At 46.5% G+C, this 26,499-nt stretch overlaps 2 protein-coding genes across 6 annotated transcripts in view; one reads left to right on the forward strand and one right to left on the reverse strand.

Annotated features, from left to right (window-relative positions):
* Positions 1 to 4,580, forward strand: part of LOC127002535 (uncharacterized) — a 67,745-nt gene extending 63,165 nt beyond the window's left edge. The window contains exon 3 of the mRNA XM_050868607.1: positions 3,894 to 4,580. Coding sequence (XP_050724564.1) covers positions 3,894 to 4,101 — 208 coding nt within the window. The 3' untranslated portion in view covers positions 4,102 to 4,580. The remainder of the gene's footprint in view (positions 1 to 3,893) is intronic.
* LOC127002534 (demethylmenaquinone methyltransferase-like) overlaps positions 1 to 26,499 on the reverse strand; it is a 213,657-nt gene that overhangs the window by 153,101 nt on the left and 34,057 nt on the right. The gene's annotated exons all lie outside the window — the stretch shown is intronic.

The following is a 26,499-nucleotide window of genomic DNA, read 5'->3' on the forward strand; positions in this document are numbered from 1 at the left end:
TTTTCCATTACCCTCGTTGTTTGTTCGTTTTCTGGGTCCCGACATACTTCCCCTTCAGGAAGATCTCGCCCCTGATATCTCACAGGTGTTGGTTGAGAGAGAATATACGCCTTTCAATGTCTGCAATTGGCTCTATTCTGGAAGTAGGCGGTGTTCTGCGTAGCGCAGGACATAGGAATACCCCACGGCAGACGTCACCAGCAGAAGAACCCGGATCACGACAATGGCGAAGACAATCCACCAAGGGATTGCTGGTTGAAAGGGCTGATCCGGCTCGACCACAGAATTAAGGGGCTGCAAGCCATCTGTTAGCTCCTGTAGGGAGATGGACTCAGCACTACGAAGAGAACCTTGCCTAAGCGTCAATATTCCATTACCCGCCAAGCTGACAGTATGTTTGTTTACAGGACTGGTGGGGCATGTGAGTGTCAGAGTGATGGGGGAGGCAAGTGAATAGGTCCAGTAGCCAGGACCTTTTATAAACATAGGGGTAAATGTTTTCAAGACTATTGTGTGGCAGAGGTTGATCACTGACTCATGATTGAAGAAAGCAGCCGATTCACAAGAGGCTGCGTCACTAGCCTCATAGACGGGGCCTGTGGGAGGACAAACTAACATATGGTTATTCTTGTTACTGTGTTCTATACTAGAAAGCAGAAAATATATTTTCCTATTCTCACTGAAGGCAATATATCGTGAATCAACACTATACATGAGAAAGTAGGTGCTATTCTGCACATAAAATGGAAGGGAGTCGATTCGAAAGACATCAAAGGTGTCAGGCGGATCTCCTAGTAAAGGTTTGGTGAGACAGAAATTTCGAGAATCGTGCAAAGCCGTTGTCCTGGAGGACAGTTATTACATCCCTATATAAAGCTAAAAAATCAAGAACTGCAAGGCACAAAAGACCTGGAGGCCGAACCTAGGCTTCTTTTAATGTACTGAACAACTGTTTGTCTCACATAATGGTTGGAGTTATGTATGTTTGCAGGGGAGCCTGCAGACTCAACTTTAAATCTTGTATACCTGGTCAGCATAATGCTAAGTCAAAATACAACAATGCTTGTAGGAGCTTTTTTCTCTTCCTAAAGCCAAAGTCTATAGAAAATTGGCGCGCGACTTGGTTCAATACATCTACAGCTGAATATAGCCTATTGAAGGCAGATTGCATGGCATGCATATTACTTAACGATGATGAGTTTTCCATAATAAACATTTAACTATATATTTTTTTCTCAGTTAATGACTCTAGTACTCTATTTTTCCATGAATAGCATCAACTTGAGCCTGGGTCGCGGTACCAAATAAGATATTAGACAAGGATCCTTAAAAAAATAATTATTTCACGTTTTTTTTTTTTTTTTGTATAATTCATAGAAGCATGCAGCTTGTTTTGATTAGTAGTCATCACATAGCCTAAAACGTTTCTTAGATGATGCAATAATGAACTGAATTCATGTTCAAAATTAAGGAGTGTGTATTTTATTGCTTTTACAGCTGAATACTCAGGTGACATTTGAATAACATTTCAAGCTAAAGAAGCAGTTAAATTCCGTGGTTTATATAATGCAGCTAAAACATCTTCTGTGAGGCTAAGCGGTACTATAGTCTCTGTCTGTGAGGACTATAATATAGATAGTATGTTGGTGTGAAACTTTGGCCAGCACGTGTTGGGGACTCCTGTTGTGTTATTGAGTTGTACACCGAAAGAGTCAAATCAATCTGTGGTCTATTTCGTCATATTTCCGCTTAATCATTGCATTTTCATCTTTATACATTATTCCTGTTTTATATCGTATTGGTTTTGACATTACATTAGGCAACTCTTGTACCGTAGAGGAAGAGCAAAGGCTTTATCTATGCTGAGGTGGCTCTGAAAGTTTGGGAGTAACCTGAGAAGGTAGGGCCTGTGCATCAGCTGTTTATTGCTGTTGTAGAACGAACATTATTTAATGTGTCATCAGTAGTAGTCACCTCTCCGCTACGAGTTTTCATTTTCGGTAGAATTTTTTTCAGCGATTTCAGGGTTGAGCAATGCAAAGAATAGATCAGTGTCTGTCTCTGGATTTAAGGGTATGCTCGCCTAACCGTTGGACATTGCTGCACATCGATGCAGTCTTCATGAAGGACTTTCACTCTATCTGTGTGGACCGTTGAAACCTTACTAGTCCTGAGGTTCCTAATTTTTACCACTATATCACTGATCTTCTCTATTACCCTGTAGGGTCCATCAAAAATAGGTTGCAACTTTTTATTTTATTTTATTTTTGGTGTATGTTTGAGGAACACTCTGTCGCCAACGCTGATAGTTTTGATTTTTGTAGCTTTGTAGTACTTTTCCATTTCTTCTCTACCTTCTTCAGTGTAAACCTGGCATCTATCATAAACTTTCTTTGCAATTGCAGCCATTTCCTTTTCATAGGAGTCAATATCGTAAACTTTCCTTGCAATTACAGCCATTTCTTCTTTATAGGAGTATTATCATAAACGTTCCTTGCAATTACAGCCATTTCCTCTTTATAGGAGTAAATATCATAAACTCTCCTTGCAAGTGCAGCCATTTCCTCTTTATAGGAGTCAATATCATAAACCCTCCTTGCAATTGCAGCCATTTCCTCTTTATAGGAGTCAATATCATACCAGGGCTGCTGAGGTTTATATTTTTTTCTAACATAGTGTAGGGCATACGAGGATCTCTAAAAATCCTCTCTCTGTCTCTCGGGGACTCCTTTATGGTGCGATGATACGCAGCATTATAGGCCAGGGTGACTGCAAGTAAGTAACATTATCTCCCAAACGGACACATTTCCTAGAACCATTGTCCTCAAAATGTTAACAACGGTATAATTTGCGCGCTTTATTATTCCATTTCCACTTGTATGGTAAGCCGTTATTTTCGCGTGTCGCATAGGTATCTTCTAATTTATCTCCTGCATCACGGAATTAACGAACTCTGAACCTTGATCTGTAACAACTGTCTGAGGAACACCGTGTACACAAACAACATCCATGTACAGTCGACGACAGAGAGTAGTGTCACGGTTTTCAGAATGTTTAGCCTGGTGGCGGTATCTGGCAACTATACCACGGTGGCGCATTCACTGGTGATGTTAGTGACGCGCATCAGTGTGTACAGTGTGTGTGTGACCGTGAAATTATAATACTGTATAATATTATATTATATTATAATATAATGTAGTTAGAAATATACCATATTACATGAAATCAATTTAGAAATGCGATAATGAATGTCTTCTACATGATGATGATGTTATGCCGGACGTATTACTTGGGTTCCGTGTCGCCGTCACAAGACTCCGTGGGAGGGAGATATGTAAACACTTCGCACAACTTATGTAGTTTAATATTCTTCCTTAGTAGTACACTTCACTCGACTCTTCACTGGCCACTAGCTTACTATGACTCGGACTTGACTCTCTCGCCCTCTTCTCCTATATATATCCAGAACAGTACAGTCTAGAATGTTACAGTATATTTTAGATCATACAAGAACATGTAGCAAAAATATATGCGAGTTGGCAACACTTCCCACCTGGCGTCTGGCGCGCCTCGCCTGCTGCTCCCCGCCCCCCTGCTCGCTCCTCCCGTAGACTTCTAGAGGCCCATGGACGCCGGGGGATAGATTTTACTACACGGATCCGGTAGGATTATTATTTGTTCGGCTGTCTGGAGGTGCTTGTTGGATACCTTCACCACCTAATAGCTGGTAAGCACTTGTTTCTTTGGGATTGTCTGACGGGTGTGTTATTCACTTTGCGAGTGACCTAACTGTTGGGTAGGGTAAATTTACTGATTCCCAACAACTACTACTAATGCTATAACTTCTACTTCTAATACTGCTACTACTACAACTACTACAGCCACTCCCACAGGCACATAGACGCTGTGGACCCGTCGGAGGGCATGATGAAGCAACGGGAGACTGGCATCTATACCAACGACTTCCTGGAGTTTATCGGCAGCGGACACTCCACCGTGCCCAAAGGTATTAGTGATTTGTTTTTTTACATCAAAGGACACGGCTCAAGTTCAACAAGAGTACAAAAAAAAAAAAAAGTCCGCTACTCGCCGCTCCCATAAAAGATTAAAGTAAAGAGTAGCCAAAAGAGAGGTCAATTTCGAGTGGAGAGGTGTCTTGATACACTCTTCTTGAAATAAGTCAAGTCATAGGCAGGAGGAAATACAGACGAAGGAAGGTTGTTCCAGAGTTTACCTCTTGCATAAGGGTTTTGGATAGTATAGGGATGAGCATGAGTAGAAAGTCGTGTGCAGCGGGGCCGCGGGAGGGAGGGAGGCTGCAGTAAGCATGTTCAGAAGAGCAGTCATCATGAATATATCGATAGAAGATAGAAAAAGAGGCAACATAGCGGCGGAATTTAAGAGGTAGAAGGTTGTCAGTAAGAGGAGGAGAGCTGATGAGACGAAGACCCTTAGACTCCACTCTGTCCAGGAGAGCTGTGTGAGTGGAATTATTGTTATTGTTGTTGTTTCATATTTAAAGATTAATATACGTATTTTTCTTATACATCTCTCTCTCTCTCTCTCTCTCTCTCTCTCTCTCTCTCTCTCTCTCTCTCTCTCTCTCTCTCTCTCTCTCTCTCTCAGACACATACGACCTGGTGGTCACCTCGGGTGGTATGGGCGAAGGTCATATCCCACTCAGTGGCCTCGACGACCTGGTGCGCGTCGCAAAGAACGGTGAGCGAGCGTGCGTGCGTGCGTGCGTGCGTGAGCGTGATAATGTTTTTACAACAAAGGAGACAGCTCAATGGCGCCAAAAAAGGAAACAATAATATAAAAAAAAGCCCGCTACTTGCTGCTCCTGATAAAAAAAAATCAAAAGAGGTGGCCGAAAGAGGGGTCAATTTCGGGAGGAGAGGTGTCCTGATACTCTCCTCTTGAAAGAGTTCAAGTCGTAGGCCGGAGGAAATACCGATGAAGGAAGATTGTTCCAGAGTTTACCAGCGTGAGGGATGAAAGAGTGAAGATGCTGGTTAAATATTGCATAAGGGGTTTGGACAGTATGGGATGAGCATGAGTAGAAAGTCGTGTGCAGGGGACCGCGGGAGGGAGGGAGGCAAGTTAGAAGAGCAGTCAGCGTGAAAATAGCGATAGAAGATAAAAAGAGTCAACATCGCGACGGAATTTAAGAGGTAGAAAACTATAAGTTGGAAGAGGAGAGGTGATGAGACACGTGAGATGCATACTCCATACGAGGGCGGACAAGGCCCTGTATATAGATAGCAACTGTGCGGGGAGAAGAACTGGAGGAGACGATACAGAACGCCCAACCTCGAGGAAGCTGAATTAGCGTGAGTGGAGATATGAAGTTTCCAGTTGAGATTTTGAGTTAAGAATAGACCGAGGATATTTAGTGTTGAAGAAGGTGACAGCTGAGTGTTGTTGAATAATAGGGGATAGGTGTTTGGAAGATTGTGTCGAGTTGATAGGTGGAGAAATTGAGTTTTTGAGGCATTGAAGGACACAAGGTTTCTTTTACCACAATCGGAAATGATAGACTCCAGTCTGGAGTCGTATACTTCCTGTTGGGATGGCCTTCTATTGAAAGAAGTTGAATAATGCAGAGTGGAGTCGTCGGCGTATGAGTGGACAGGAAAGTTTGTTATTGAAAGAAGATCATTGATGAATAACAAGAAGAGAGTGGGTGATAGGACAGAGCCCTGTGGAACGCCACTGTTGATAGGTTTAGGGGAAGAACAGTGACCGTCTACCACCGCAGAGATACAACTGCCGGAAAGGAAACTGAAAATAAAGGAACAGAGAGAGGATATAATCCAAAAGAGGGTAGTTTAGTAAGCAAAGTCTTGTGCCAGAGACTCTATCGTAGGCTTTCGATATGGCTAAGAGAGGATGACCAAGAGTTAGTTAAGAGAGCAAGAAGATCGCCTGTAGAACGCCCATTGTGGAACCCATACTGGCGATGAGATAGAAGGTTAGAAGTGGAAAGGTGCTTTTGAATCATCCGGTTAAGGATTGATTCAAAAGCTTTAGATAGACAGGAAAGTAAAGCTATAGGGCGGTAGTTTTAGGGATTGGAACGGTCACCCTTCTTAGGCACAGGCTGTACAAAGGCATACTTCCAGCAGGAAGGGAAGGCAGATGTTGATAGGCAAAGACGAAAGAGTTTGACCAGGCAGGGTGTCAGCACGGAAGCATAGATTTTAAGGCCAATAGGAGGCACTCCATCAGGTCCATAAGCCTTCTGAGAGTTGATGCCAGAGAGGGCATAGAAAACATCATTTGGAAGAATCTTAATAACGGGCATAAAGGAGTCAGAGGGGGGATGAGTAGGAGGAATATGCCCAAAATCGTCCAGGGTTGAGTTTTTACAGAAAGTTTGAACGAAGAGTTCAGCCTTAGAGACAGATGAGACGGCAGTGCTGCCGTCAGGGTTAAGGAGAGAAGGGAAGAGGAAGAAGTGAAATTGAAGGAGATATTTTGGCTAGATGCCAGAAGTCACGGAAGAATTAGAAGAAGCAAGGTGTTGACATTTCTATTGATAAAAGAAGTTTTGGTAAGTCGGATAATATATATGGCACGATTCCGGGCTGACATGTAAAGGTCATAGTTAGCGTTGTGAGATGCCTCTCTATCTTTAACAGCACGAGAACAAGCATGATTCAACCAAGGCTTTTTAGCATGAGGAGTAGAGGAAGAACGTGGAATGTGTGCCTCCATTCCAGAGACAATCACCTCTGAGATGCACTGGGCACACACAGAGGGGTCTCTCTCCTGGAAGCAGTAATCATTCCACGGGAAATCGGAAAAGTACATCCTCAGATCGTCCCACCGAGCTGAAGCAAAATGGCAGAAGCATCGCCTCTTCGGTGGGTCCAGAGGATGTACAGGAACGATAGGACAGGAAACAGAAATAAGGTTATGATCGGAGGAGCCCAACGGAGAGAACAGTTTGACAGAGTAAGTAAAATGATTAGAGGTAAGGAAGAGGTTTAGAATGTTGGGCCTCTCTCCAAGACGGTCGGGAATACGTGTAGGGTGCTGAACCAACTGCTCTAGGTCGTTGAGGAGAGCAAAGTTGTAGGCTTGTTCACCAGGCTGGTGTGTGAAAGAGGATGAAAGCCAAAGCTGGTGGTGAACATTGAAATCTCCCATGATGGAGATTTCAGCGAAGGGAGAGTGAGTCAAGATGTGCTCCACTTTAGAATTCAAATATTCAAAGAATTTTACATATTTATAGAGTTAGGTGATAGATAAACAGCACAGATATATTTAGTAATAGAATGAAAATGAAGTCTTAGCCAGATGGTGGAAAATTCAGAAGAGTCAAGGTCGTGGGCACGAGAGCAAGTGATGTCGTTGCGCACGTAGGCGCAGCATCCAACTTTGGATTGATAGTAGGAGGGAACAAAGCAGAGGTTGCTGTCAGCAGCCTCAGAAACCTGTGTTTCGGTGAGGAAGAGAAGGTGAGGTTTAGAGGAGGAGAGATGGTGTTCCACAGAATGAAAATTAAAACGAAGACCGCGAATGTTGCAAAAAATTGATAAGGAGGAGGTTCGAAGAGTTATCAGGACACCTCTCAAGTCGGCAGCCAGAATGGGAGTCCTCCCTGGGGGAAATTATGGTCCCCCCCCTCCCCCCAGGCGGGGACTTCGAGGCATTGTTATTTTTCGCCATTTAGAATTTTGAATTTTGGGAAAAGGTGTGTGTGTTGTGTGAATATAGTGTGGTGTAGAAAGAGAGAGGAACTGTCTTTAGAGAGCATGCTGAACTGCTCTCTGGTGTTGATGAGACATAAGGGAAACGGTTAGTAAGGACATGGGATGGGTCTTTGAAGGGCTTCAGCATCCTCCTCGCTTCTCATATATCCTCACCGGGAGTAGGTCACGCCCGTTCGGTAGGTGTCTTCCTACCTACTCCTACTATAGGATCGCAAAACAGTTCATGGTAATCCCAGCAACTTTTACTAGAGGCTTTTCAAACAGGCGAACTTAGGCGCCGTTTAGGATGGGAAAGAGCCTACATAGAGACTTCAGATTTGCCTGGAGTAAACCTTGAGGCAGTCTTCCTAAGGTGGGCAAGACGACGCGCCCCCTAGCGTATGCCCCAATGATTAACTTATTTCCTCCTCTCCGGTACTCCAGGAGGCTTCGTGATCATCGTGATGCGCCATGAGCACCTACAGACCGTGCCTTCCTACAAGGACAAGCTGGAGCCTTACATGGACCAGCTGGAGGCGGACGGGAGGTGGAAGAAGGTAGGGAGCACCGTTGCCAGATTATCGTACTTGTTGTAACCCACTATCCGGGCACACAAGGTAGACGACACACTGTTTGTATTAGTGACACTTGACTTAAAATTCTGGTACTTTAGGAGTATTTAAAGGAGTTCGTAAATGGGGTGATGAAACGGTGTCGCCTTTCTTATATGTATTTTATTCTACCTTAATACTACTTAATATTACAGAGGGTAAAAATATTGTTTAAACCAGCGACTGGCTTACTAGACTCAATGAGTCTTCAGGTTTTCTTTCACTATTGGTTACTGACGTTAACACTGGTATAATATTGAGTAAAAACTCACACAATAAAGTATCATAGAAATATAATCCTAAGTAAAACTAAGATAATAGAACACAATAGATATGTTAGATACGCTTTCCTCTATGGTAATTCTTCACTCCATACTCACAGTAGCAACGATGAATGTTCTACCCATGTTGTCTAGGGAAGGACAACTGAGTGTCCAGCCACGAACAGAGTGCTGGTTAATCTGAGGTCAAGCCTGGAGAAAATGCTTCTTATATAGGCAGATATCGCGAGGGTAATACGTCAGGCGTGTGAGTCATACATCAAACTCACACCGAGCTCATACAATAATCTACCTAACCGACATGCTTAATTCACGCGGTGACGCAGCTTTGTTTTCATAACATTTTGTTCCGCGGCTGATCGTGTTTTGGCCGCGGTGATTGTGTTTTGGCTTAGAGAGATAAGCGGGTGCGTTAATGGGCAATTACAATTGTGTATAGGTTGGTAAATGAACAGTGGGGACAATCATGTGTTGGAGTCCGTGTTGTGTTTTAGCGGTCGATACCGCTGTTGTCATCGGAAAATATTGCCGGTGAAGATGATGATGACACGAGTGGTGTCGCAGCCCTCGGGGCACCACATACCCCCCCCGTTAAAACCACGCCACGTCCTCGTGGCACGAAGCGGTCCGCCCGGCGGACGACCATGGAGGGCCAAGACGGGGATGGCGGGATCGTGGGGGAGGAGGCCTGCGAGAGACGGGACCTGAAGGGACAGAAGAAGGCCACCCCACCGGCGACGAAGACGACGCCGAGGAGGAGCAGCCACCCCCACCAAGGGAGGAAGGGGTCGAAGGCGGGGACCGGAGACGGATTCCTGGAGCGCGTGAAGTGCTGGAGGGAGGTCCAGCGGGGGGGCCAGAGACGACCCGGGCGACGGCGGCGGGGAGGGGAAGGGGCCAAGGGGAGTCTTGGCCAGGAGCGATGAGACCACGTCACGTCCGATGTGGAAGGGGGCGCGATGAACCGTCAGCGGGGCGTCACCGTCCATAGTAGCAGAGGCAGGGAGGCTGAAGGCGTCGGAGTGGGCACTACAGCCCATACCGAGGCGGAGGAGACCCGTCCAGTTGATGGTCTGCCTGTATTTGGAGACCGGGCTGTCCGGGCAGACCATGGTGACCATCTGGGGAGTATCGGTAGCGAAGACCCAGCCCGCAGGAGACGGGATGAAGACCGGGGGGAAGACTCTGAGGAGAGACTTAGAACACAGCGAGAGGGCGTCTGGGCGATCGAGAAAGAGAGCGATCTCGCAGCGCTGGACAGAAGTCGAGTAGACAGGGGCGACAGGGGACATACATAGAGCAGGTGGTGTTTAGTACAGCGGTCCAAGGAGTCTAAGAGCATATAGTGAGTGCGGTCTTCAGAAACCGCAAGGTAAGTGGAAAGCGTGTCGGTGTGCAGAAAATATGGCGTGCCATCAAGATGAAAAGGCAACGCGTCCATTTTAAACACATCGAACACGTCAGAGGATCCCCTTTCATGGGGATTTGTAAGTAGAAGTGAAGGGTTCCTGAGGAAAGCGTACCTTTAGAAATAACCCTAGAGACATCTCTATACAATGCTAAATATTCATGTGCTGCAGGGAAAAGTAAGCCTGGGTAATGGGTGACGCATTGCTGAGCACACGAAATAGTACATCATTTGGAAGGAGGAGAGGAAACCTGCGTTTGGGACAGCTGCTGAAGGCCAAGCTTGAGATTCAGAGTATCATGATTTAGGTCACTAAGTGCCAACTGAATGAGAAGGATAGTCTCCAAAATACGCATTTCCCTTCAATTTGCAAGGTTTTAGTGAGAACTGACGGATAATAGCTGAGGCCAAAGCCGAGGCGGACTCTAGACAGGAGATGGCAGAATGAATATGACGGAGGTCCCGAACTGTGGCGTTGAGGACTTCCTGATGGAGGTTAAGTTGACGTCTCTCTTCTGTGGACAGAGTGTAGAGCTGGGAGAGCTTCCGTGTATCACATCTATTTGGGCCTGAGTGGCCGTACCGAAAGGAGGTTTGCTACCGAGCCAAGGAAATCCACGGCTCCTCGCTTCTGGCGAGTCCGAAACGGGCTTCCATCTCTACCACTCATAGCCGACAGAAAGCTGTTAAGATCTTTGAATAACTTCTCAAACTCAATGTGAAAAGAGTCTAGAGTGCGCCTGAGCAGACCAACAGTGGGGAACGATTGATTCATATGTTCAATCGACCATGAAACTTCCGCTGTTAGATTTGCCACGTTGATGAGAGGACGTTGGATGTCGTCCGTCTTGATGACGACGGGGACAACATAGTACCGTCCTGTCAACAGCATCTTAAAGACTGGGGAGAAGACGAGGCCAGGACGAATGGGTTGCTCCTGGAGGGATCAAGGGAAGACAAGGAGAGGGCAACACCCAGGATCTGTAATTATAGGGGGCATCAGTTCGTTGGTCGTTGGCAATACTCAAGAGGGCGGTCCATCACATTGGGGAGAGAAGGGGGTACCGTATTGGAGCGTAATGAGCGACTGACACAGGGCTCTGAAGGAGCTGAGGGAACCAATGAGGGGACCTCTGAAGCATCTGAGGAGACAGGAGCCGGTGAGGAGAGCTCGGAAGGAGCTGGAAAGGACAATGGCAGCGGCTCCTCGGGGAATAAGTCATGGGAGTGGGTCCACTTCTACTACTTGATCAGGGAGAGGGTATGCACGCCTGACATTAGGAGAGTCATGGAAGCCAAGAGAGTCCTCGTGAACGACCTGAACATTATTTGTGTGAACTGTCTTGATCTTACCACCTCTAACATGACGCAGTCGTAAGACTACAGGGCTTAATTTTCTAGCACCCTAAAGGTCCATTGAACAAGGGCTGGAGCTTCTTTGGTTCGCCCTTTGTACATACATGCCTTAAGTAGACCCGATCTCCTACTACCACCTGTTTGGGTTTGGATTTCCTAAACATTCTTTCTGACTCCTGCCATCCTATATCTATATTGGTCTGACATAGTTTATAGGTACGCTGCGCGACACTAGAAGTAAATGCTTTATAGCTGTCAACATCATAACAAGGTTGGAGTTTATTCTCAAGCACTTCAAAAGGAACATTTGGGTCCCGAGAGAAAAGCAAGAAAAATGGTGAATCTTTCAGAACACGATGGTAGGCAGTGTTGTAGGCGTGTGTTGCAACCGGAAGCATTTGGTCCCAGATACCGCGATTGTCCTCGCACAAAGTTCTCAAGATATTTATTAAGGTGCCATTAGGCCTTTCTATCACACCGTTTGCAGACGGGTGATAAGGAGTTGTCCTTAGATGATCAATCTGTAACAACTGAGTCAACTCTCGTAAGAGAGTGTTGACGAACTCCTTTCCTTGATCCGTGACTAGAATCGGCGGGATGCTGTGTACACAGACTACGTTCTTGTAGAACGCAGCTGCCACTTCCTTGGCTGCCTTCGTACGAAGGGGTGTTGCTACCAAGAAGCGTGACAGGACGTCTATCACTGTCAGTACATACCTATAGCCTTCGTCTGAAACAGACAAAGGTCCGACAATATCCATATGGACTCTGTCAAACGGTTGGCCAACCTCTGGATACCTCATAAGTGGAGCTGGCGGGGATCCCTCTTCGTCAACCGCCAACAGACAGGACAAGATCTGACATATTGCTCCACGTCCGCCTTCATTCCCGGCCAGTACGCAAACTTGCGACAGCGTGCCAACGTAACCTTAGTGCCTCCATGCCCTGCAGGTAGCATGGAATGCGCCAAAGCTAACGCGTTAGGAATGTAGCTTGGTGGAACGATAACCAGTCTTTTCTGCTTGTTGTATTCATCGCAAACATCGCGGTAGAGAATGCCGTTCTCTACACACTTCACTAAGAGGCAGTTTTTTGAAGTGTCTCTTAGCTGCATTTAACGTTACATTGCTCCTCTCTGCAACCTTTCTCTCATCTCTCTCATGTACGTTACCACCGGTGGTTTGTTCAAAAGCATGCTTCAATTCTCTCAGTTCAGGATCGCGATCCTGGTGCTCCATGAGTCCAGCAAGACTCCAATGGAGAAACTTATCCTGTTTGTCATGTCCCTCCGGAGAGGCGACAGACGTGTCCTGTCCACCCGTAAGGGTGACAGACATAATTCGAGCATCCAATTCGCCTTCTATCACGTCACTCCTGATTCCTAATCCTTGACAAAAATCTGCTACCATGTTGCTGGAGCCTGGGAGATAATCAAAACTAAAGTCAAATTATCCTAGAAGTGTCTGCCAGCGTGCAATCCTGCTGCTAGGCACTGTGCTTTATAACAGCCAAGTCAGTGGTCTATGGTCCGACAGGATGTGTATCCTATAACCCAAGATAAGGGGTCGGTTAGTACTGAGGCCATAGATGACTGCTAAAGCTTCTCTCTCTACCGCTGAGTAGTTACGTTCTGCTCCATTCAGGGTTCTACTAAAATATGCTATGGGACGTAAATTACCATTTTCATCCTTTTTGCAACACACCACCTATTGCCTTATCTGACGCATCTGTGGTGAGATTGAAGGGCTTCCGGAAATCCGGAAAGGCTAAAACAATGTCAGTCGTTAGACTGTTCTTTAGTGTGCTAAATGCATGCAATGCCTCTTCATTCCACTCCAGATGTGTCTTATCATTCTTGGTTACTTTCCTCCCTTTGAGTAAATTATTAAGTGGGGATGCTATCTTGGCAAAGTCTTTAATGAATTTCCTATAAAAGTTAACCAATCCCAGGAAACCTTGAAGTTCTTTGACTGTTTTCGGAGGAGTGAGTTGTTGCACCGCCTGTACCTTTGAGGGCTGAGGCTTCAAGCCAGAAGCACTAACAATGTGACCCAGATAATCTACTTGCTCTTTGAAAAAGGAACACTTATCTAGTCTTAAGGACAGGTGAGCCTTCTGCAGTCTGTCCAAGACGGCATGGAGGTTCTTTAGGTGATGGTCCATGTCTTTCCCTTGTACTATCAAATCATCAAGGTATACATGTACAATTCTTCCTGTCAGACCTATGAGAACTTGATTCATGATCCGTTGATAGGCTGCAGGTGCTGTTTTTAATCCAAAGGGGACTGTAGTGAATTCATAGAGGCCATAAGGTGTCGTGAAGGCTGTCAAGTGTTTAGATTCCTCTGCCAATGGGACTTGGTGATAGCCCTGGCGCAAATCAAGGGAGGTGAATACTTTACTTTCCCCTAACTGTTGCAAAATGAGGTTAATGTTAGGGAGTGGATGTTTGTCATCAATCAATTCATCGTTCAGAGCGCGGAAGTCGAGACAAAGTCTGACTCCACCATCCTTTTAGCAACAGGGACTAGAGGTGCGCTAGGGGTGACGCACTAGGGCGTATAATACCCTGGGCCTCAAGGTCCTTGAGCTGAATCTCTATTTCTTTATGATATTTTACTGGTATTGGGTATGGCTTTTTATATATAGGCTTGTCATTTTTTAGCCTTAAAGTGTGAACATAATAGGGGGTAATAGTGAGTGGCTCGTTTTTTAGAGCAAACACATCAGGATACTTGCGGTTAAGCCTTCAGACAGCAATTTTCCCGTTGTGAGGGTAAAATAGCTCGTCTATCAGCTTATCGAGTACCATCTGCTTACTTGACTGGGTGACAGGCGGCTTTGTAGCTGTTTTTGTGACAGCCGCTACACATTCATTAGTCGATGATTGATAGTATTCTGAGTGACAAGAATAAATGTGTCCCATCACTTCACCTGTTGGCATCTCAATAGTTTCTTCAGTTGGGTTAGCATAGGGAATGATGAATTTGCCTTTGGTTTGTTTGACGTTAGGAGTTAAGGTTACTAACCCGGGAAATAAAAATGAAGAAGGGATATCATTGGACCTTGGGAGAAATAAGGCTTGCTGGGCTCTGCCAATCTCTGCCTCCAGAGTGACATACCCTGCCGTGCCTGGGAGCAAGGACGCCACGTTAATAGCGTATGCTTTCACTGGTACTTCCTCCATCTCGTCTAAAGTAGGTTTAAGGTCGGTTAGTCAATCTTCTGGGTACGGGCTCATATCGTCCGCAGCCAGGGAATGTACTTCCACTGGGTAGGCGCCCACCATTACACTAAACTGCCCAGGTGTGGCCAGCGGTGCAGCTACCACATTTTGTCTCCACATAAATTCTAGGCCCAACAAAACTGCTGTTGGTAACACTATACCTTGTGATATTACTACAAACTTTTCTATAATTTCTCCGTGCCCAAAGTCTACTACTACTTCGGCTATTCCTTTATTAGGGATTTGAGTCCGATCTACCCCTTGTATGGAGAGAGGTTCTGTAACTATCATCTTCCCGCCTACCTTCCTAAATAAATCTTCTTCTATTAGGGACGCTCCTGCTCCTGTGTCTAGCATTGCGTAAACCATCTCCTTTTGTGCATTAGCGCCTACGCACAATCTCAACGTGAGGGCGTTGGTAGGGCCGTGGACTGCCGCAGCTACTCTGGGGTCGTTTTTTTTTTGTTCTTCTCGTGGTCAGGGTTGACCCAGGTGGTAAGTGGTGAGGGAACGGCCGTGTACTCCGGGCGCCAGGCAGCGCAGGCGAGACAGGCTGACGCCTGTTTCGAGTGGGCTGGTACTGAGGGTACCGAGAGCCCGTTGGTGGGTGGTAGGCACCCCTATACTGCCTTCCATATGTGCAATCGCGAGCCATGTGTCCTACATACCCACAAGCATAACATGTAGGTGGCGTAGGCGTTCCCATATGGGCGTGTAGGTGGCGCGGCGTGCCGTCCTCCCTTTGGGGTATCGGGTAACGTGACTGGCCTGGAGGGCGTGGAGGACGGGCTTGTGAGACATGTTTGGGTCCGGATGCCTGGGTGGAACAGACGTTCAGCACTTTTATTTCTTTGGCGATATCGGCATCGGATAGCTTCGACTCTGGATAAGCTTTAATATACTCATACCCTTTCTTTAATACCTTCTGTGGGTCCCCTTTCTTCCTCCGTTAGGATGAGTAAGAGGGCCGGAGGAAAGCCTCTGAGCCGTAAAGCGGTTATCTCAGTTAGAAACTGGCATTGTCAGGCTTGAGAGCGATCAACTCGTCTCTCAATGTCTCCAGGCGGATGAGGAAGGTGCGGATGTTTTCTCCTGTCCGCCGTTTTGCCTCTCCCAATTCTTTCTGGAGGACCGAAAAGGTCCTTACTGTGGGAAACACACGTAGGAAGTCTTCCTTTACTTTTTCCCAATCCTGTCCACATCTAGTGATACAACCGAGGAGATGATCGCGCGCTGCTCCCAGGGCATATTGTTTGGCTAACTCAATCTTTCCGGTAGTGTCCCAATTTGCCTGTGTCCGGCTTTCAATATCCTCTATCCATTTCTTTGCTAGCTTATGGCATGGGAGGTTTGGTGCTTTGCTACTTTTTTCTTCTCCACCACAAAAATATAAGAGTCCCTGCACTCTACTAAAATCATTCAAGGTATGACGGCTAAGTAGCGTGACAAGATCATCATGGGCAAGGGTGATCGATTTTCCATCTTCTTTTTTGGGGGGAGGGTTCTTGCCTTCGTCTGGCATTTTAACTCTAAAGTCTTATTCCCGTAATTCCAAGAATAACTGTCTTCTCCCTCGCTTTCGGATGTGGACATACACCAGTACAATACCAATATAAACCAATATAAATCGCAAGTTTCACCACAAGTTTCACCACAAGTTTCACCACATGTTTCACCACCCCACACCTGACACCAATGTTGTAACCCGTAATCCGGGTCACACAGGGAGACGACACACTGTTTGTATTAGTGACACTTGACTTAAAATTCTGGTACTTTAGGAGTATTTAAAGGAGTTCGTAAATGGGGTGATGAAACGGTGTCGCCTTTCTTATATGTATTTTATTCTACCTTAATACTACTTAATATTACAGAGGGTAAAAATATTGTTTAAACCAGCGACTGGCTTACTAGACTCAATGAGTCTTCAGGTTTTCTTTCACTATTGGTTACTGACGTTAACACTGGTATAATATTGAGTAAATACTCACACAATAAAGTATCATAGAAATATAATCCTAAGTAAAACTAAGATAATAGAACACAATAGATATGTTAGATACGCTTTCCTCTATGGTAATTCTTCACTCCATACTCACAGTAGCAACGATGAATGTTCTACCCATGTTGTCTAGGGAAGGACAACTGAGTGTCCAGCAACGAACAGAGTGCTGGTTAATCTGAGGTCAAGCCTGGAGAAAATGCTTCTTATATAGGCAGATATCGCGAGGGTAATACGTCAGGCGTGTGAGTCATACATCAAACTCACACCGAGCTCATACAATAATCTACCTAACCGACATGCTTAATTCACGCGGTGACGCAGCTTTGTTTTCATAACATTTTGTTCCGCGGCTGATCGTGTTTTGGCCGCGGTGATTGTGTTTTGGCTTAGAGAGATAAGCGGGTGCGTTAATGGGCAATTACAATTGTGTATAGGTTGGTAAATGAACAGTGGGGACAATCATGTGTTGGAGTCCGTGTTGTGTTTTAGCGGTCGATACCGCTGTTGTCATCGGAAAATATTGCCGGTGAAGATGATGATGACACGAGTGGTGTCGCAGCCCTCGGGGCACCACATACCCCCCCCGTTAAAACCACGCCACGTCCTCGTGGCACGAAGCGGTCCGCCCGGCGGACGACCATGGAGGGCCAAGACGGGGATGGCGGGATCGTGGGGGAGGAGGCCTGCGAGACGGGACCTGAAGAGACAGAAGAAGGCCACCCCACCGGCGACGAAGACGACGCCGAGGAGGAGCAGCCACCCCCACCAAGGGAGGAAGGGGTCGAAGGCGGGGACCGGAGAGACGGATTCCTGGAGCGCGTGAAGTGCTGGAGGGAGGTCCAGCGGGGGGGCCAGAGACGACCCGGGCGACGGCGGCGGGGAGGGGAAGGGGCCAAGGGTAGTCTTGGCCAGGAGCGATGAGACCACGTCACGTCCGATGTGGAAGGGGGCGCGATGAACCGTCAGCGGGGCGTCACCGTCCATAGTAGCAGAGGCAGGGAGGCTGAAGGCGTCGGAGTGGGCACTACAGCCCATACCGAGGCGGAGGAGACCCGTCCCGTTGATGGTCTGCCTGTATTTGGAGACCGGGCTGTCCGGGCAGACCATGGTGACCATCTGGGGAGTATCGGTAGCGAAGACCCAGCCCGCAGGAGACGGGATGAAGACCGGGGGGAAGACTCTGAGGAGAGACTTAGAACACAGCGAGAGGGCGTCTGGGCGATCGAGAAAGAGAGCGATCTCGCAGCGCTGGACAGAAGTCGAGTAGACAGGGGCGACAGGGGGACATACATAGAGCAGGTGGTGTTTAGTACAGCGGTCCAAGGAGTCTAAGAGCATATAGTGAGTGCGGTCTTCAGAAACCGCAAGGTAAGTGGAAAGCGTGTCGGTGTGCAGAAAATATGGCGTGCCATCAAGATGAAAAGGCAACGCGTCCATTTTAAACACATCGAACACGTCAGAGGGATCCCCTTTCATGGGGATTTGTAAGTAGAAGTGAAGGGTTCCTGAGGAAAGCGTACCTTTAGAAATAACCCTAGAGACATCTCTATACAATGCTAAATATTCATGTGCTGCAGGGAAAAGTAAGCCTGGGTAATGGAGTGACGCATTGCTGAGCACACGAAATAGTACATCATTTGGAAGGAGGAGAGGTTAAACATCCGTTTGGTACAGCTGCAGAAGGCCCAGCTTAAGATTCAGAGTATAATGATTTAGGTAAATTATTGCCAACTGAATGAGAAGGATAGTCTCCAAAATACGCATTTCCCCTTCAATTTGCAAGGTTTTTAGTGAGAACTGACGGATAATAGCTGAGGCCAAAGCCGAGGCGGACTCTAGACGGGAGATGGCAGAATGAATATGACGGAGGTCCCGAACTGTGGCGTTGAGGACTTCCTGATGGAGGTTAAGTTGACGTCTCTCTTCTGTGGACAGAGTGTAGAGCTGGGAGAGCTTCCCGTGTATCACATCTATTTGGGCCTGAGTGGCCGTACCGAAAAGGAGGTTTGCTACCGAGCCAAGGAAATCCACGGCCTCGCTTCTGGCGAGTCCGAAACGGGCTTCCATCTCTACCACTCATAGCCGACAGAAAGCTGTTAAGATCTTTGAATAACTTCTCAAACTCAATGTGAAAAGAGTCTAGAGTGCGCCTGAGCAGACCAACAGTGGGGAACGATTGATTCATATGTTCAATCGACCATGAAACTTCCGCTGTTAGATTTGCCACGTTGATGAGAGGACGTTGGATGTCGTCCGTCTTGATGACGACGGGGACAACATAGTACCGTCCTGTCAACAGCATCTTAAAGACTGGGGAGAAGACGAGGCCGGACGAATGGGTTGCTCCCGGGAGGGATCAAGGGAAGACAAGGAGAGGGCAACACCCAGGATCTGTAATTATAGGGGGCATCAGTTCGTTGGTCGTTGGCGATACTCAAGAGGGCGGTCCATCACATTGGGGAGAGAAGGGGGTACCGTATTGGAGCGTAATGAGCGACTGACACAGGGCTCTGAAGGAGCTGAGGGAACCAATGAGGGGACCTCTGAAGCATCTGAGGAGACAGGAGCCGGTGAGGAGAGCTCGGAAGGAGCTGGAAAGGACAATGGCAGCGGCTCCTCGGGGGAATAAGTCATGGGGAGTGGGTCCACTTCTACTACTTGATCAGGGAGAGGGTATGCACGCCTGACATTAGGAGAGTCATGGAAGCCAAGAGAGTCCTCGTGAACGACCTGAACATTATTTGTGTGAACTGTCTTGATCTTACCACCTCTAACATGACGCAGTCGTAAGACTACAGGGCTTATTTTTTCTAGCACCCTAAAAGGTCCATTGAACAAGGGCTGGAGCTTCTTTGGTTCGCCCTTTGTACATACATGCCTTAAGTAGACCCGATCTCCTACTACCACCTGTTTGGGTTTGGATTTCCTAAACATTCTTTCTGACTCCTGCCATCCTATATCTATATTGGTCTGACATAGTTTATAGGTACGCTGCGCGACACTAGAAGTAAATGCTTTATAGCTGTCAACATCATAACAAGGTTGGAGTTTATTCTCAAGCACTTCAAAAGGAACATTTGGGTCCCGAGAGAAAAGCAAGAAAAATGGTGAATCTTTCAGAACACGATGGTAGGCAGTGTTGTAGGCGTGTGTTGCAACCGGAAGCATTTGGTCCCAGATACCGCGATTGTCCTCGCACAAAGTTCTCAAGATATTTATTAAGGTGCCATTAGGCCTTTCTATCACACCGTTTGCAGACGGGTGATAAGGAGTTGTCCTTAGATGATCAATCTGTAACAACTGAGTCAACTCTCGTAAGAGAGTGTTGACGAACTCCTTTCCTTGATCCGTGACTAGAATCGGCGGGATGCTGTGTACACAGACTACGTTCTTGTAGAACGCAGCTGCCACTTCCTTGGCTGCCTTCGTACGAAGGGGGGTTGCTACCAAGAAGCGTGACAGGACGTCTATCACTGTCAGTACATACCTATAGCCTTCGTCTGAAACAGACAAAGGTCCGACAATATCCATATGGACTCTGTCAAACGGTTGGCCAACCTCTGGATACCTCATAAGTGGAGCTGGCGGGGATCCCTCTTCTTAAACCGACAACAGACAGGACAAGATCTGACATATTGCTCCACGTCCGCCTTCATTCCCGGCCAGTACGCAAACTTGCGACAGCGTGCCAACGTAACCTTAGTGCCTCCATGCCCTGCAGGTAGCATGGAATGCGCCAAAGCTAACGCGTTAGGAATGTAGCTTGGTGGAACGATAACCAGTCTTTTCTGCTTGTTGTATTCATCGCAAACATCGCGGTAGAGAATGCCGTTCTCTACACACTTCACTAAGAGGCAGTTTTTGAAGTGTCTCTTAGCTGCATTTAACGTTACATTGCTCCTCTCTGCAACCTTTCTCTCATCTCTCTCATGTACGTTACCACCGGTGGTTTGTTCAAAAGCATGCTTCAATTCTCTCAGTTCAGGATCGCGATCCTGGTGCTCCATGAGTCCAGCAAGACTCCAATGGAGAAACTTATCCTGTTTGTCATGTCCCTCCGGAGAGGCGACAGACGTGTCCTGTCCACCCGTAAGGGTGACAGACATAATTCGAGCATCCAATTCGCCTTCTATCACGTCACTCTCCTGATTCCTAATCCTTGACAAACAATCTGCTACCATGTTGCTGGAGCCGGGGAGATAATCAATACTAAAGTCAAATTCTCCTAGACGTGTCTGCCCGCGTGCAATCCTGCTGCTAGGTACTGTGCTTTTAACAGCCAAGTCAGTGGTCTATGGTCCGACAGGATGTGTATCCTATAACCCAAGATAAGGGGTCGGTTAGTACTGAGGCCATAGATGACTGCTAAAGCTTCTCTCTCTACCGCTGAGTAGTTACGTTCTGCTCCATTCAGGGTTCTACTAAAATATGCTATGGGACGTAAATTACCATTTTCATCCTTTTGTTGCAACACACCACCTATTGCCTTATCTGACGCATCTGTGGTGAGATTGAAGGGCTTCCGGAAATCCGGAAAGGCTAAAACAATGTCAGTCGTTAGACTGTTCTTTAGTGTGCTAAATGCATGCAATGCCTCTTCATTCCACTCCAGATGTGTCTTATCATTCTTGGTTACTTTCCTCCCTTTGAGTAAATTATTAAGTGGGGATGCTATCTTGGCAAAGTCTTTAATGAATTTCCTATAAAAGTTAACCAATCCCAGGAAACCTTGAAGTTCTTTGACTGTTTTCGGAGGAGTGAGTTGTTGCACCGCCTGTACCTTTGAGGGCTGAGGCTTCAAGCCAGAAGCACTAACAATGTGACCCAGATAATCTACTTGCTCTTTGAAAAAGGAACACTTATCTAGTCTTAAGGACAGGTGAGCCTTCTGCAGTCTGTCCAAGACGGCATGGAGGTTCTTTAGGTGATGGTCCATGTCTTTCCCTTGTACTATCAAATCATCAAGGTATACATGTACAATTCTTCCTGTCAGACCTATGAGAACTTGATTCATGATCCGTTGATAGGCTGCAGGTGCTGTTTTTAATCCAAAGGGGACTGTAGTGAATTCATAGAGGCCATAAGGTGTCGTGAAGGCTGTCAAGTGTTTAGATTCCTCTGCCAATGGGACTTGGTGATAGCCCTGGCGCAAATCAAGGAGGTGAATACTTTACTTTCCCTAACTGTTGCAAAATGAGGTTAATGTTAGGGAGTGGATGTTTGTCATCAATCAATTCATCGTTCAGAGCGCGGAAGTCGAGACAAAGTCTGACTCCACCATCCTTTTAGCAACAGGGACTAGAGGTGCGCTGTAGGGTGACGCACTAGGGCGTATAATACCCTGGGCCTCAAGGTCCTTGAGCTGAATCTCTATTTCTTTATGATATTTTACTGGTATTGGGTATGGCTTTTATATATAGGCTTGTCATTTTTAGCCTTAAAGTGTGAACATAATAGGGGGTAATAGTGAGTGGCTCGTTTTTAGAGCAAACACATCAGGATACTTGCGGGTTAAGCCTTCAGACAGCAATTTTCCCGTTGTGAGGGTAAAATAGCTCGTCTATCAGCTTATCGAGTACCATCTGCTTACTTGACTGGGTGACAGGCGGCTTTGTAGCTGTTTTGTGACAGCCGCTACACATTCATTAGTCGATGATTGATAGTATTCTGAGTGACAAGAATAAATGTGTCCCATCACTTCACCTGTTGGCATCTCAATAGTTTCTTCAGTTGGGTTAGCATAGGGAATGATGAATTTGCCTTTGGTTTGTTTGACGTTAGGAGTTAAGGTTACTAACCCGGGAAATAAAAATGAAGAAGGGATATCATTGGACCTTGGGAGAAATAAGGCTTGCTGGGCTCTGCCAATCTCTGCCTCCAGAGTGACATACCCTGCCGTGCCTGGGAGCAAGGACGCCACGTTAATAGCGTATGCTTTCACTGGTACTTCCTCCATCTCGTCTAAAGTAGGTTTAAGGTCGGTTAGTCAATCTTCTGGGTACGGGCTCATATCGTCCGCAGCCAGGAATGTACTTCCACTGGGTAGGCGCCCACCATTACACTAAACTGCCCAGGTGTGGCCAGCGGTGCAGCTACCACATTTTGTCTCCACATAAATTCTAGGCCCAACAAAACTGCTGTTGGTAACACTATACCTTGTGATATTACTACAAACTTTTCTATAATTTCTCCGTGCCCAAAGTCTACTACTACTTCGGCTATTCCTTTATTAGGGATTGGAGTCCGATCTACCCCTTGTATGGAGAGAGGTTCTGTAACTATCATCTTCCCGCCTACCTTCCTAAATAAATCTTCTTCTATTAGGGACGCTCCTGCTCCTGTGTCTAGCATTGCGTAAACCATCTCCTTTTGTGCATTAGCGCCTACGCACAATCTCAACGTGAGGGCGTTGGTAGGGCCGTGGACTGCCGCAGCTACTCTGGGGTCGTGTTTTTTTTTTTCATATCCTGCTCACGGTAGACCCAGGAGCTAAGTGGTGAGGGACCGGCCGTTTACTCCGGGCGCCAGGCAGCGCCAGGCGAGACAGGCTGACGCCTGTTTCGAGTGGGCTGGTACTGAGGGTACCGAGAGCCCGTTGGTGGGTGGTAGGCACCCCTATACTGCCTTCCATATGTGCAATCGCGAGCCATGTGTCCTACATACCCACAAGCATAACATGTAGGTGGCGTGGGCGCGTTCCCATATGGGCGTGTAGGTGGCGCGGCGTGCCGTCCTCCCCTTTGGGGTATCGAGTAACGTGACTGGCCTGGAGGGCGTGGAGGACGGGCTTGTGAGACATGTTTGGGTCCGGATGCCTGGGTGGAACAGACGTTCAGCACTTTTATTTCTTTGGCGATATCGGCATCGGATAGCTTCGACTCTGGATAAGCTTTAATATACTCATACCCTTTCTTTAATACCTTCTGTGGGTCCCCTTGTCTTCCTCCGTTAGGATGAGTAAGAGGGCCGGAGGGAAAGCCTCTCTGAGCCGTAAAGCGGTTATCTCAGTTAGGAAACTGGCATTGTCAGGCTTGAGAGCGATCAACTCGTCTCTCAATGTCTCCAGGCGGATGAGGAAGGTGCGGATGTTTTCTCCTGTCCGCCGTTTTGCCTCTCCCAATTCTTTCTGGAGGACCGAAAAGGTCCTTACTGTGGGAAACACACGTAGGAAGTCTTCCTTTACTTTTTCCCAATCCTGTCCACATCTAGTGATACAACCGAGGAGATGATCGCGCTGCTCCCAGGGCATATTGTTTGGCTAACTCAATCTTTCCGGTAGTGTCCCAATTTGCCTGTGTCCGGCTTTCAATATCCTCTATCCATTTCTTTGCTAGCTTATGGCATGGGAGGTTTGGTGCTTTACTTTTTTTCTTCTCCACCACAAAATATAAGAGTCCCTGCACTCTACTAAAATCAATCAAGGTATGACTGATAAGTAGCGTGACAAGATCATCATGGGCAAGGGTGATCGATTTTCCATCTTCTTTTTGGGGAGGGTTCTTGCCTTCGTCTGGCATTTTAACTCTAAAGTCTTATTCCCGTAATTCCAAGAATAACTGTCTTCTCCCTCGCTTTCGGATGTGGACATACACCAGTACAATACCAATATAAACCAATATAAATCGCAAGTTTCACCACAAGTTTCACCACATGTTTCACCACAAGTTTCACCACATGTTTCACCACCCCACACCTGACACCAATGTTGTAACCCGTAATCCGGGTCACACAGGGGAGACGACACACTGTTTGTATTAGTGACACTTGACTTAAAATTCTGGTACTTTAGGAGTATTTAAAGGAGTTCGTAAATGGGGTGATGAAACGGTGTCGCCTTTCTTATATGTATTTTATTCTACCTTAATACTACTTAATATTACAGAGGGTAAAAATATTGTTTAAACCAGCGACTGGCTTACTAGACTCAATGAGTCTTCAGGTTTTCTTTCACTATTGGTTACTGACGTTAACACTGGTATAATATTGAGTAAAACTCACACAATAAAGTATCATAGAAATATAATCCTAAGTAAAACTAAGATAATAGAACACAATAGATATGTTAGATACGCTTTCCTCTATGGTAATTCTTCACTCCATACTCACAGTAGCAACGATGAATGTTCTACCCATGTTGTCTAGGGAAGGACAACTGAGTGTCCAGCAACGAACAGAGTGCTGGTTAATCTGAGGTCAAGCCTGGAGAAAATGCTTCTTATATAGGCAGATATCGCGAGGGTAATACGTCAGGCGTGTGAGTCATACATCAAACTCACACCGAGCTCATACAATAATCTACCTAACCGACATGCTTAATTCACGCGGTGACGCAGCTTTGTTTTCATAACATTTTGTTCCGCGGCTGATCGTGTTTTTGGCCGCGGTGATTGTGTTTTGGCTTAGAGAGATAAGCGGGTGCGTTAATGGGCAATTACAATTGTGTATAGGTTGGTAAATGAACAGTGGGGACAATCATGTGTTGGAGTCCGTGTTGTGTTTTAGCGGTCGATACCGCTGTTGTCATCGGAAAATATTGCCGGTGAAGATGATGATGACACGAGTGGTGTCGCAGCCCTCGGGGCACCACATACTCAGTGCATAGTATTTACCGTTTTTTGACACCTAACTATTGTCAGGAAACATCAGGAATTCACTATTTTAACGATAGATATAAATTAATCTAGTTATTGAGCCCCAGGAGACAGTTTTGGGGTCGGAAGTTGGAAAATATAAGAGGCTGAGTACAACTATCTGGCAACATTGGTACAAGAAAACATTTACTCTAATCGAGGCTTCTGTCTGGCGGGGCTGTTCACTGTATGGGCGCCTGTCACGACACTCTGGTATAAGGAGATGGTCAGGAGCTGGCCAGGGGGAGAAGGTCACGTATTTGAAATGATGGTCATAATTCCTTCAGGTGGAGCGGCGCATCGTCCCAAACTATTTCTGTGACAAGGAGGGTCTCGTCTTCGTCTTCCGCATCACTAAGCCTGAGTGAGGAGGAAGAGGAGGGAAGGGAAAGGAGAGAGATGAAGAAGAGGAGTTATAGTGGTGCTGTGCCAAGGCCGTCTCTGTGTAACAGCCTTGGCTCTCGTCGCGGCACCCGAGACTGAGGTGTGAATTATCGTGGTATCATGGCTTCTACGATGTTATATGATAGTCTACGCATAGGGCATATTTGTCAGTATTAATCATATTATTGAAATTGTAGTAAAAATCTGTTTTAGTTTATAAGACTGAGGCTGCAGAATCCTTAACCTCAGACCTTGCTATCATCTCCGATTGGGATAAAAGGAACCTTTGGGTTTTTGTGTCCTTCAATGCCGCAAAAACCCAATTTATCCACCTTTCAACTCAACACAATCTTCCAAACACCTATCCCCTATTCTTCAACTACACTCAGCTGTCACCTTATAATTCTTCAGAACTAAATATCCTCGGTCTATCCTTAACTCAAAATCTTAACTGGAAACTTCTCATCTCTTCTCTCACTAAATCAGCTTCCTCGAGGTTGGGCGTTCTGTATCGTCTCCTCCAGTTCTTCTGCCCCGCACCGCTGCTATCCATATACAGGGGCCTTGTCCGCCCTCGTATGGAGTATGCATCGCACGTGTGGGGGGCTCCACCCACACAGCTCTTCTCTATCTTTCGGCCACTCCTCTGTTGTAAAAAAAAAATAAGGTCGCTGATTATGTAGCTGTATGTGTGTGTGCATGTGTAATGGCAAGTTGCCAGAGCACGATAACGAAGACCTCAGACTCATGTGCTGCGACTATAGTATACGTTTAGGAATGCTTGGTCTGGGTCTTGGGGTCTTGATGATGTACAGACATGTGTATATATAATAAACGGGTGCCTACTTCCCCTCAGGATCATGTTAATCTTTGTTTGTTTCTCAAGTTAATTTAAGTG

Source organism: Eriocheir sinensis, chromosome 23 (assembly GCF_024679095.1).
Source record: "Eriocheir sinensis breed Jianghai 21 chromosome 23, ASM2467909v1, whole genome shotgun sequence".
Lineage (NCBI taxonomy): Eukaryota > Metazoa > Arthropoda > Malacostraca > Decapoda > Varunidae > Eriocheir > Eriocheir sinensis.